The sequence below is a fragment of the Felis catus genome, chromosome F2 (assembly GCF_018350175.1).
Source record: "Felis catus isolate Fca126 chromosome F2, F.catus_Fca126_mat1.0, whole genome shotgun sequence".
Taxonomy (NCBI): Eukaryota; Metazoa; Chordata; class Mammalia; order Carnivora; family Felidae; genus Felis; species Felis catus.
This window is the reverse complement of record NC_058385.1, coordinates 46,229,964-46,242,829: the sequence shown is the minus strand read 5'-3', so window position 1 is coordinate 46,242,829 and position 12,866 is coordinate 46,229,964. Positions and strand designations below refer to the sequence as shown.

Below are 12,866 nucleotides of genomic sequence, written 5' to 3'. Positions count from 1 at the left end.
GGGAGTAGGTGAAATGGGTCAAAAGGCACAAACTTCCAGTTAAGAAAGAAAGAACTCATTGGATATAATGCACAGCATGGTGATACAATTAATAATATTGTATTGCATATTTGAAAGTTGCTACAAGCATAGATCTTAAAAGTTCTCATCACAAGAAAAAAAACTTCAACTATGTGTGCTGATGGGCTGCTAACTAGACTTACTGGTGATCATTGTGCAAATCAAATCATTAGGCTGTATACCTGAAACTAATACAATGTTAGTTGTCAGTTGTATCTCAATTTAAAAAAACCTCTAAAGAGAAAAAAATTAAAAGATGTGAAAGCTTACAATGTGTGAATTTCATTGTATTAGACCCTAATCAAGTTGATTCTTAAGAAATAACAATTTCAAGAAATGCCATAGCCCAGTATGTTCTGACTTTTCTTTGTGACATTACTTTCTACAAATATGTACATTCATTCAAGTTTTCCATGCACAAGAATCAGCCTAAAGAAAAGTGTAATTATACAATACTTTCTTTGCAAATAATGGTGTGGTTTTCTTAGAGAAGAATGCCACTCTAAAGCAGCCAGTTTAAGGCCCAAATCACCAATCTCTGATGTCTCTACCAACTTTCACTTGGTGAACCAAGCTTCCGTTCTGATGCCTTCCTCCCACCCCACAGACACCTCAATCCTTTGGTGGAGGAATCCAGTGGTTGCCTTCAGTGATTCAGTAACAAACCTTCCTGTTCCATAAAATGGATCTATCATTAACTAACAAAAGTCCTCGGAAAATCCGGAAATAAAATAATAATTTTTGAGCTGGAAGGAATCTTAGAAAATATCTAACTCCACATTAAAGGTAGGGGAAATCTGAGGCCTATTCTAAGCTTTCAGGATTGGTTAGCATAGAACCAGGATTAAATCCCAGGATAATCTCACTCCCAAGATTCATGTTCATAAAAACCACATATTGTTTTCAGAGCTGAAATTTACTTATTAAAATGAAAATTTCCTCACCTTGAGTCCTTTATGAGCCAGAGCTCGTCTGTAGCACGCTTTTACATTCCTGTTATCTATCTCAAGTGCCCGATCACAATCCTGCTTTGCCTCTTCAAATTGGCACAGCTTCAAGTAACACAGAGCTCTGGTAGAATGTAATTATGAAAGTAATTACGTATTATGAAATGCAAAGACAACACTATAAATTTAGATAGTTAATAACAATCAGAACATAGCTCAATAAGTCTGTTGGCTGTCTCACTGAAGCCTAACATTTTACTCTAATTGTGGCATTTTCTTGCAATATACATAATTATGGCACTGGGGATACAACTGCAAACAAGTACAGCTCAGGCCCCTCAAGAAGGCTATAGTCTAAGTGGAAGAGACAATTAAAATAAGCAAACATAATAAAATCTGAACAGGATGCTCTGGGAACACACAGCTGAGAATCTTACTAGATCTGGTGGGGCTGAGGCAAAGGCAAGAGTAATCAGGGAAGACTTCCCAGAAGAAGTTACATTTAAGTTGAAGCCCAGAGTGGGAGGTGAGAATTATCCAGTGTGAAGGCACTGGGCTGAGAGTTAAGATGCAGGAGGGGAGAGGGTGGCCAATGGCCCAGCAACGGCAGAGTCTCACAGTGAAAGAGAGCAAGGTACTCTTGATGAACTAAGTGCCATATGGCTAGCTGGGTGCAGGGATGAGGTAGAAGGGCGGTCAGGCCAGATGGGGAAGAGCAAGGAGCCTGAGCTTTATCCTGAGCTTCCAGCAAGTCCACCAATGGGTTCTCAAATAGGGGCTAACATGTTCACCATGTTTTAGGAAGATTAGTCGTGCTGCAATTCAGAGAATGAGACGAGAGGGAACAAGTCTGTTCTGTGGAGGGGGTAGCAGACGTCTCGGAGGAGACAGTGGTGATGGGACATGGGTGAAGGGGAGGGCGGAGAGAAAGGCTCCCCCAAGAGGAATTTAGAAGTAGGACATCCGAGCTTGCAGACACACTAGGAGAGGGACACATCGGTCAGGAAGGCAGAGAGGAGCGGAGTGCTTAGGTCTGGAGCCCACACAGAGATTTGGGGGGGACACAACTGAAAGGTAATGGAACTGAAGGGAGGATGCAATGGCTCAGAGAGCATGCAGAGTGAAAAAGGGACCTACACCTTCAGAACCCCGAGAACGGCTGGGAAAGAAAGGCCCATAGAGGAAGAAAAGAGCCAGGCAAGTGAGTGTCTGCACTGATGCCAAGAGGAGAGGCGGTTTCCAGGGAAAACTGAGTGGCCATTAATGCCCAGAACCGCAGAGACTGAACAGAAGAAGAGTAGAAAACTACCTGTTGGAGTTAATGACAAAGTTTTTGGCAAAATGGTTGCCAATAGAGGAAAACATGTACAAAAACAAAGCAGTGAGAAGTTAAATTAAAAAGAATTCATCTGAAATAGCTAGGAAATCTTGTGCTGGGAGTCCCTGCTCTTTAGGAACTAAGCCTTCTTCCTCATCACCCCAGACTCTACTTACTCCTAAAATTCCCCAATCACCAGATTTCTAGAGTGATCTTTTACCATTATGTGGTATAGATGGCCTCTAAACAGCTTTCCAGAACAATCTGCCTATTCTTGCTATGCACTGAAAGATGCGGTCCCCTCTCTTAGGACTTCAAGAGAAAAAGGACACTTAAGAACTAGTTTGAAAGGGAGGTGACTCCTGCTCCTACACGGAGGATGATGCGCAGACCTGACTAAGCCACAGTGGGTCCAAACGGCCAAGACGGGACAGTGCAGCAACGTCAGGGTGGTGAGGACGGCCTGCAGAACCTGTGTCGCAGACCAACCAGACGCCCAGCCCGCCTCATGCTTTCCATCTCTCTGGAACTTCTATGGCCCCATCTCTTTAAAGAATACTCACCTAGGACAATATGCTATATAAATTGTCAAAATGATGGGAAAAAAATTCGGCAATTAATTTGTATGTTTTAATAAAAAAAAAATGAACGTAAGAAATACATAAAGTTACAAAGAACTTGCCTGTTTGTATAAATGGCACATTCCTTGTTGTTAATCTTTAAGCATTCAATGTATTTACTAAGGGCATCTTTATAGTTTTTGTCCTTTACACATTGATTTCCTTCTTCTTTAAGGGTTTTAAACATTTTTTCATCTATGGGACACCCCCCAAGGGGAAAAAAAAAAAAAAGAGGAAGGATTCATATAAGCACCTCTACAAAATCTTCAGTACATCTGTAAGTAGATATTCTATTGCAAATTAACCTGACCACACATACCATGCAGAGCTGAAGTCTACGTGGAACAAAACTTGGTATACAAATTAAAAAGACAAATTGGCTGTAAGTAAAAATTACACAATTACAATATTTTTTCAAATTAGAAAATAAAATATAAGTAATTATATTATTTTATCCATATTGGTATGTCCTCTGCTGAAGATACAAACATCTACAGTGTTTGGTGGGAAAACTATTTCATGAAAAATGAACAAACAAACCTGTTCATGCCTGAGGCAGACATCTGGCCCCACATTTCCTTGGAAAATCACACCTCCTCCACCCTCTGTCCTGTAGTTTAGGTAAAGCAAACCGTACCCTAGCCCTACCATTTGGAGTAATCTTTATTTTTTTACTAATCAGCACATATTATTTCTTTAGCCACAATAATCTAATTGGTCAGGGATGGGCCTATGAGAGCCAATAAGATACACTTAAGATTTCTGTGGCAGCTTCTGAAAATTCTTGGCTCTTTCCAGTGGAAAATGAGGAGGAAAGGAGGAGCTATTCTGCCATCCGATGATACAAGGGGAGAGTCTGTGTGTCTAAAAATGGGCTGAAAAGAGCAAGAGAGAGGTCAAGATAGAGAGCTAAATAAGAATCTCCGAATCCTGAATCCAACCATCCCTGCAGCTACATTACTTGCGGACTTTTCCACGGTACGAGCCAGTAAACAACCTTTATTGCTTAAGCCATAAAGGGTTGGGTTTTCTGTTATCTTCAAAGAGAGAGTCCCAACTATTACCATTACCTGTTATCATGCAGTGATCATGGCTGACTCTCTGTTTAGGATCCATTTCCCCTTCCTAAGAGTGCCTTGATATTCATTCAGCTATCACCCCTCTCCTATTAACCCTAGGTGTTCAGGGGAAGCTGACTCCACTGATCAAGAACTCAGGCCTAAGCCAATCCAGGCTTGGCATTCCTTCATCATAGGGACTGGCTCAGGAATGGACACATGACCCATTAGAGTAACTACCATTAGATTCTGGGCCAAGAAAGGAACAGGATAAAAAAGCTAGGGTTTTAGGTGTAATATTTTCTCATTGTTAAATTAATGCCACCCAAAGCAATGGCGTCTCTCTCCCTTTAGACATTCTTAATTGCACACATGAAGCCTAAAACTGCTGCAGTTCTATTATTTTCCATCAGAACTTGAGCCCTGATGAGCTGTGTCTGGTTTTAGGGCCTGCCTGAGCCCTTTCAGTTCCATGAGCCAAAACCATTCCTTACAACCTGTCAATAGATTTTCTGTTACTTGCAATCAAAGTTTTTTTTAACACACATAAAGTATGAATATCTAAAAGTTTTAAATCTGTGTAAATTACCCAATGGAGTCACCTGATATAAAAATCCATAAATTAAAATTTAAAATATCTTTAGGGGCGCCTGGGTGGCGCAGTCGGTTAAGCGTCCGACTTCAGCCAGGTCACGATCTCGCGGTCCGTGAGTTCGAGCCCCGCGTCGGGCTCTGGGCTGATGGCTCAGAGCCTGGAGCCTGTTTCCGATTCTGTGTCTCCCTCTCTCTCTGCCCCTCCCCCGTTCATGCTGTCTCTCTCTGTCCCAAAAATAAATAAACGTTGAAAAAAAAAATTTATAAAAAAAAAAATAAAATATCTTTAAATTTTATAATCTAAAAATCTTAATACACTAAACTTGTAATATAAACTTGGAATATTAACAATAATCTTATTTGTCCCCTGCACAATGGCATGAAGTAGTAACTTCTCATCTTTTACTTTAAATCACAGAATATTAAAAAAAATTTTTTTTAAGTTTATTTATTTATTTAGAGAGAGACAGAACGAGCAGGGAAGGGCCAGAGAAAAAGGAAGAAGAGAGAGAATCCCAAGCAGGCTCTGCACCATCAGCACAGAGCCCGACACAGGGCCTGAACTGTTGAAACCTGAGATCACGACCTGAGCCAAAACCAAGAGTCAGACGCTCAGCTGACTGAGCCACCCAGGCATCCCAATCACAGAGTATTTCTAATGTGTCATGTTTCGAAAGATCTCATACAATGGGGCCAATGACCCTACCCACAAATCTAGTATATATAAGCCCTAAAACATAAACAGAGTATTACTCTGTTTTAGGGCTTATATAACTTGCTGAAAAACTTTCCTTAAGCTTTTCCTCCCCCAGTGTTTTTAAAGCTTCGGTATCTATTCTAATAATCACATAAAAATGAACAGAAAGAACTGATTATACTTGTGCTTATAATTAGCTATCCCATATCTACGGTACAGTTAGTATATTCACTCTGTTAACAAACAGCTACCCTTTACTGACCAAATGCTTTGTGCGAGGCTCTAATGGCAAACTCTAGAAAACCAGAGAGCCCCATGATTTTCCAAGGACTGCTAAATAATCATAAAGCCCTGGGGCACCTGGGTGGCTCAGCCAGTTAGGCTTCCGACTCTTGATTTTGGCTCAGGTCACAATCTCACCCCAAGTCTGCTTGGGATTCTCTCTCTCCCTCTTTCTTTGCCCCTCCCCTGCTGGCACACGTGCGCACGCTCTTTCTCCCTCTCTCTCAAAATAAATAAATAAGCATTTCAATAATCTTAAAGCCTCAGCAGATGTTCCCTGCATCTTCTTTCTAGTCAATGAAGAGGGTGAGGGTCTAAGAGAAGCCACTGGAACACCATGACTCAGGAATCTCAGGGTGTCTGCAAGATGAGGCTCAAGGAGATATACATAGAGTTCCTAAGCAGGCAGGAGAAATGGGGCCTCAATGGCTTTACGCAGAAAGCAAGAGTGAAGTCAACACTTATTAAACGCTGTACAACGTGATGAGGTAGGTACTAAGGGAATGCAGATATGTCAACAACTATGATATAAGGCAGAAGAAAATACCTGCTAGGTATTTACTTTGTAGGATTTTACTTTATTATTTCAAACACACCAATCTTATTATTTTAGCCCTGCCACATATAGGCATAGTAGTAAACTAATGCTATTTCTTTTTCTTATTAGTAATTATGTTAACTTAACCTTTATTATTTTGTATGCACATCTCCATTTATTCCTAAGAACTCCATGAGATAGTTACATTTCCTCCTTTCATACACACTAGGACACTGGATGCATGAAACAACTTAAGACTAGTTAGAGGGAGAACAGGGTCTTAACTTAAACCTGGGTCTGATGCCTGAGTTCATGTCCTTCTCCTTCTGCTTTACCGAGGAGATATACACACAGCTCAAGACAACCCGCACAAGAAAGAATTGTAGGCCCCCCCTACCTGTGATGCCAGGCTGGGAATGGCTACAGGAGTCTCCCACTTGGTCTGGGGGTGTCTCTGTGGCAGGCTGCCAAGCTCGTAAATGTGTGGAAGTGGGCACAGCAGGAATGGGTGACAGCTTCTCCCGCCAGCTTGGTCCATCCAGATTCATTAAAATTCTTGTTATCCTAAAAAGAAAATGAATTTTCTTGATTAATCATGCCATTTGTTTTTTATATCCATGAAGCTCAAATCAAGAGTAAAATTTACAAACATTGCATTTGTGTACTTCCCTGTAGAAAACAGTCTTAAGCTGTCTGCTGTCCACAGACCTTTAAATGGTCTTTAGAAGGACTTTTAAAAGTTGCCAAAAACTATGTTAACTTTAGATCCTTTCTGTAGAAGAAAAAAGTGAAGGCCTTTCTAACTGGTTCAAAAAATATTTTTAATGTATATGCAATAAAACTGTATTTTTTTGAAAAAGTGAAAAATAAAAGCAAAATTTAGAAGGCCTAAAAGAAACGTCTTGCATAACATTTAATGTAATTACTAAATTGATAATGTATTACTCTGGAGAATAACCAAAAGCACTTCAGAATTTCTATGCCCAAACCATACACCAAAGACAGGTGTTCAAGACTAGCTGCCGAAAGTGATGAGGACAAGCTGTAATGTGGAATGCTGTTTTTTCTTAAAACATTTCCATATTGCTAAGATACTCTTACCTTGTATTTTTTTTGCCTCTAAAATTATCCATTAACTACGTTTTCAAACACATAATGATGATGGGACAAGATACTGGAGTCTACTACAAGGGCCCTTGTATTACTGACATTTACTCATGACCATCAAAAGGTTCAGATTAACATCTCCGATTATCACTGTGTCATCATTTTAAACACACAAAATATATTTAGACTTAAAACAAAATTGAATCATGCATTTGAAATGAAACTGGTTCCAAAAGGTATGCCCCAGGGCACCTGGGTGGCTCAGTCGGCTGGGCGTCCGACTTTAGTTCAGGTCATGATCTCACAGTTTGTGAGTTCAAGCCCCGCATGGGGCTCTGTGCTGACACCTAAGAGCCTGGAGCCTGCTTTAGATTCTGTGTGTGTGTGTGTGTGTGTGTGTGTGTGTGTGTGTGTGTGTGTGTATGTCTCTGACCCTCCCCAGCTCACACTGTCTCTCTCCCTCTCTCTTTCAAAGATAAACAAACATTTTTAAAAAATTAAAAAAAAAAAAGGTGTGCCCCAAGACTGAGAAGGTTTACTGGTAATTAGGAGAATGCATTCAAGTTAGTTAACTCAATAGTACTTTTTGTGCGAATAGTTTTTATTTATCTAGACACAAATACAATGCACATACTTTTTCCCCAGTTTTTTAAACTGAAATTTCAGTTATGCTGAAATTGGTTATGCTAACCAACTCTCACATATTTTAGTGAAAAAAAATTTTTTTTTGAAAAATAATGTAAAACCACCCACAAATGCAGACAAAAAAAAGAAAAGCTTTAGAAAAAAGAATTTTCAAGCAAAACTTGTATTACCAGCAGAGAGGAAGGAAGAAGCAGCTGAAAAGAGATGATGTGTTGCCAGGGAGTAAATAAGTATATGCAGGGAAATTTAACATATAAGATTCCTGGAGAGGAAGAGAGGAATATGGTTAATGGAAGACAGAAACAAAATAAGCAGAGATGTTTAAACTGGAAAAAAAAAAAAAAAAGCTGTTGTTGCTCACATGGAAAAGCATAAATATGGGATTCATGAAAAGGAACAGTGAAATTTTAAAAATTGATATTTTATAGAAGAAATGCAGCAAAAAAAAGCCTCCTCACCTTCTTATAAAACATCAGTAAGAACCAATTAAAAAAAACTTACAAGTCAATCTATATAAAAGGACCTTCATGAGGACATATAAAAAGTATAACACAATCCTCAAAAAGTTTAAACATAGAATTCCCATATGACCCAGCAATTCCACTCCTGAGTATACACCAAGAGGAACCAAAAACAGGTATATAAACAAAACCCTGTGCACAAAATGTTCAAAGCAGGCCGTTCACAACAGCTCAAAGACGCAAACAACCCAAATGTCCACCATCTGATGAATGAATGAACAAAATGATATATATCCATATGATGGATTATTCAGCTATAAGAAGAAATGAAGCACTCACATACACCGCAACAAGAATGAACCCTGAGAACACTGTGTAGGTGAAAGAAGCCAAACACAAAAGGTACCTCTTCTAGGACTCCACTTATAGGGACAACCCAGAATAGGGAAGTCCATAGACAGAAAGCAGATTAGTGGTTTCCAGGGGCTGGGATAAGGGAAAATGAGTGATTGCTTAATGGGAACAGAATTTCCTTTTGGGACGATAAATGTTTTGGAACTAGAGCGAGGTGGTGGTTATACAACATGTGAATGTGCTAAAAGGCCACTCAATCGTATATTTTAAAACAGTTTTCCCGGGGCGCCTGGGTGGTGCAGTCGGTTAAGCGTCCGACTTCAGCCAGGTCACAATCTCGCGGTCCGTGAGTTCGAGCCCCGCGTCGGGCTCTGGGCTGATGGCTCGGAGCCTGGAGCCTGTTTCCGATTCTGTGTCTCCCTCTCTCTCTGCCCCTCCCCCGTTCATGCTCTGTCTCTCTCTGTCCCAAAAATAAATTTAAAAAATGTTAAAAAAAAATAAAAAATAAAAAAAAATAATAAAACAGTTTTCCCTTCTGTGAATTGTACTTCACTTTTAAAAACTATATAGTGCAGCAGGTTCAAAAATGTAATTACAGCCTGTCAGATATAGATTTCTCCCTTCAGACCTTCCAGCCTATCACTGTGAACTGTTATTTCCTAAAATACCTTTCAACAGGCCTTTCCTCTCTGTCAGCTACTTCAGGGGCCTTCCCAACTTTGTTTCACAAGAACCTCTAACCATGAGAGGATTCTACTTTCCCCAACTACCTTGGATATGACCAGACGGAGGACGGGCAAATTCAAAGCAGAGCACAGGAGTGAATTATGCTGTTAGGGAATGACTTCATTCAACACATTTTACTGAGGATATTTACTGTATGAGGTACTTCAACTACAGAGATGGATAAAACACAATTCCTGACCTCACAGAACTTCCAGGAGAATGAGAGAAAAATAATTTTACAAAAAGAGAGGGACAGAGAATTTACAAATAATATGGAAGCTGTGTAATAAAAGGCACAGTGTTCTGGGGTCACTGGGAAGAGAGCCTGAAATACATGTATGGTGAGGCAGGAGGTGGGTGTATCTGTGGAAGTCATTTCCTAGAGGAAGCAGACCCTCTCCTGATAGACAGGAAGGAATTAACTAGACAAAAAAGAAGAAAAGTACCTTCAAGCATATATGTGGCAGTAGATACTTTGGCAAGGCAGCTGTGCCACAGGGCAAATGGCTGGAGAGCTCCCACGTGATGCTGCCTGATTTTACAAGATCAAGATCAAAGAGTCTGTGAATGCCCAAGGTTCCAGCTAGCCCCACTTTAGATCCAATAAACAGTATATATCCCTTTTAGACAGGTTCCACGTGACCAGAGAGTGAACGTTCCAGGAGATGGCCATTGGCTCTACATACAGATCTTTCCGACAGTTTTCTCCAAAGTGTGGTGAAATAATGTAGGAAGGTAAGGCATGATTTTATAAAATGAATTAATCCAAAACATGCCACTCTCATTTCCTAAAATTTTGCTCAAGGTCTCCTCATGTCCCATCAGTGCTCTTCAAAGACCACCTCAGGCACTCTCTCTCCAACAACTGAAGTCTACACAAAGGTGGCCTGGCCTGTTAACCCCTACCTTCCTAACCATTTTTCACAGTTGGAGATAACCTGTCTTGTGTTTTTTCATCTAACTATATTCTGGTTTGCTTAAATACAGAGACTATATTATTTCTCCCCATTTTGTCTCTTTAGGTGGTGGGGGGTGGGGGACATGGTACACCAGACCAACACGGGGCACAGCATAACGCACATGATTATACTTTGGACAAATGGAATCAGAAAATATTATACATAATTAGAAATATTGCCCAACTAGTAATTTTCAAATTTCACCTGAAAGCCATTTGAAGTCTGGAAATTCTTACCTTCCCATGCTCACTCAGGGGGTAAATAGGTCATAATATAAATTAGATCCAAATTCTTTGCTATTTCACCATTGTAAGTTAATACTCATCCTAGATGAGTGTCTATTTAAAGGGCATATAACACAAATATCTAGTAGGCTCATGAAGACATCCGTTCTCCTGAGGAGAAACAACAGATATGTTTCCACTGACAGATGTGGTGCCAATGAGCATGTGCAAACCCTGTAGGAGAAGAAGATTCAACATGGCAGTTTTCACTACATTTTTGGATCCTGTCCTATAATTAGTACTGATTTACAACATCACTGAAAACACTTCCTAACTCCACAGATATTTATAAATACTGAAATTAAATGCTGTGCACTCAGAACAGCAAAGATCGGTACCCTAAGTTAAAAAAAAAAACCATAATTACTGAACAGTAATAAATGGATCAGGAAACAAATACAAAGGTGTCAGAGGACAACTCAAAATGTACTGCAGGACAGTTAGAAATTAAGTTATAGAGAAAGAACTGTTTGGTTTTGATGGGAGTGAGAGAAGGCGATCATTCATGCAAAGTAAATAATAGAACAGTCTACACTTTGGTAGTTCTTGCAGGTGGGGAAGAGAAAAATGTAGCTCCATTGTAAAACAACTAGACCTCAGGCACTGCTTCGGGTTTGGTTACCTGTTAATACTGTCATTCGCTAGCTGGATTGTGCAGTCCATTTGCAACACCGTTTTATAATCCACATAAGCTTTCTGATACTGCTCTAAAGTTTCATAGGCCATTGCTCGTCGAAGAAGAGGTTTGATGGAGAATGGATGAAGTTCCAGAGCCCTAAAGACAAAAATATTACATGTCACTTGTTCTGAAAATTACTTTTTAACTTATACTAACTGAACGTACACTACGGTACCGGACTCTCAGAAATATTTTTATGTATCTGCCAGTCCATATTGGGGACCTAGGAACATACTAGAAAGGCAAACTCAGAGTAGAAGAGCAATCAAACTTGCATACCTCATTTCAAACAGTTCCAAAGCACTCTGGCATTTACTCTTTCCCCCACTGAGCCTGAGCTCCCAGGCAGCAGGCAATGTGTCTCACCCCCTCCAACGCCCCTCCCCTCCCCTGTGCCCTAAAAGAGCCCACCGTGGCACCAGGTACAAAGTAGGCTTTCAAAAGATTGTTACTTACTGATGGATTAAAAGGAAAATTTTTATCTACACCTATGTGTTTAACAAGGCACCTTAGCACAGAACCACAGAAGCTTGCAATACATTTTGAAAATCAGCTCTCTGAACTTCATACAGTTTATTATGATTTACTTGCTGCCAAAGGGCTTAAAAAATAAACTGGAGGGAATCAAGGAAGTATATGAGAATTCCTTATAAATCATGAATTTTCATCTTGCACTTTTTAGGCTACGAAGTATTTCTAACATCACTAGAACATACAATCAAAAGATTGAATTTATGAATGAAAATTATCATACTTAGTTTTAACAAACTTAACTAAAATTGTAAAGTATGGTGTGCACAGATCCTCGGAAGAGCCCACTTTCTATATAACCCATGAGTGAGCATCTGCTGCACCAGACTGTCCACACTGGGCGGCAGGTCTGCTCTTCTGGTTAACTCTTCTGTTCCATGCAGCTTATAGATCAGCTGCAGGGAAAGCACGAGTGAGGGCTGCTTTACTTTTTCTCCAGCAGTCTTGGGGATCTACTGTCTATTCCTGTCTACAGTGACCCGGCAAAGAGCAAGCTCTGACAGGACATCTACCGTGTGCTGGTCACTGTAGACATTCTCACAAGCCTGCAGGGTAAACAGTCCCACGTTCATTCTGCAGGTGAGGGGATGGAGAGACATGGGGCCATCTGCCCACATGTCAGTTCTTTTGAATTTAAGCTTCAGGAAAGCAAGGACACCGCCTGTCCTAAGCACCACTATATTCCCAGTGTAGAGATCAATGCCTGGGCCAGAGGAAGCACTTCAGCAAACACCTGATTGAACCAATGCTCTTTCTACCACAAAACAGTGCAAAAACACTATAAATAAAGGAACTTCACTGGAGTCATCTGCCACTGGGACTCCTTCACAATTCTCCACGTCATACTCAACTGCACGTGTGGGTGCACTCCCGGGCTGTGTACCATAGAGGCTGTCATTAATTAGCTTCAGTTCTTTAAAAAATAACACATTTTGTTCCACCCAGGTTAGGATTATGGGTTATTTTAATGATCTCCTTCGTACTGTACTGGGTTTTAAAATTGTTT

General features: G+C 40.3%; 1 protein-coding gene across 5 annotated transcripts in view; it reads right to left on the bottom strand.

The window, feature by feature from the left end:
- SPAG1 (sperm associated antigen 1) overlaps positions 1 to 12,866 on the bottom strand; it is an 80,492-nt gene that overhangs the window by 23,629 nt on the left and 43,997 nt on the right. For all 5 annotated transcript variants that reach the window (XM_011291414.4, XM_045049896.1, XM_045049895.1 and 2 more), the window contains 4 exons: positions 11,273 to 11,425; positions 6,512 to 6,678; positions 3,008 to 3,140; positions 1,005 to 1,131 (listed from right to left, as the gene is read on the bottom strand). In XM_011291414.4, the coding sequence (XP_011289716.3) occupies positions 1,005 to 1,131; positions 3,008 to 3,140; positions 6,512 to 6,678; positions 11,273 to 11,425 (580 nt within the window). The remainder of the gene's footprint in view (positions 1 to 1,004; positions 1,132 to 3,007; positions 3,141 to 6,511; positions 6,679 to 11,272; positions 11,426 to 12,866) is intronic.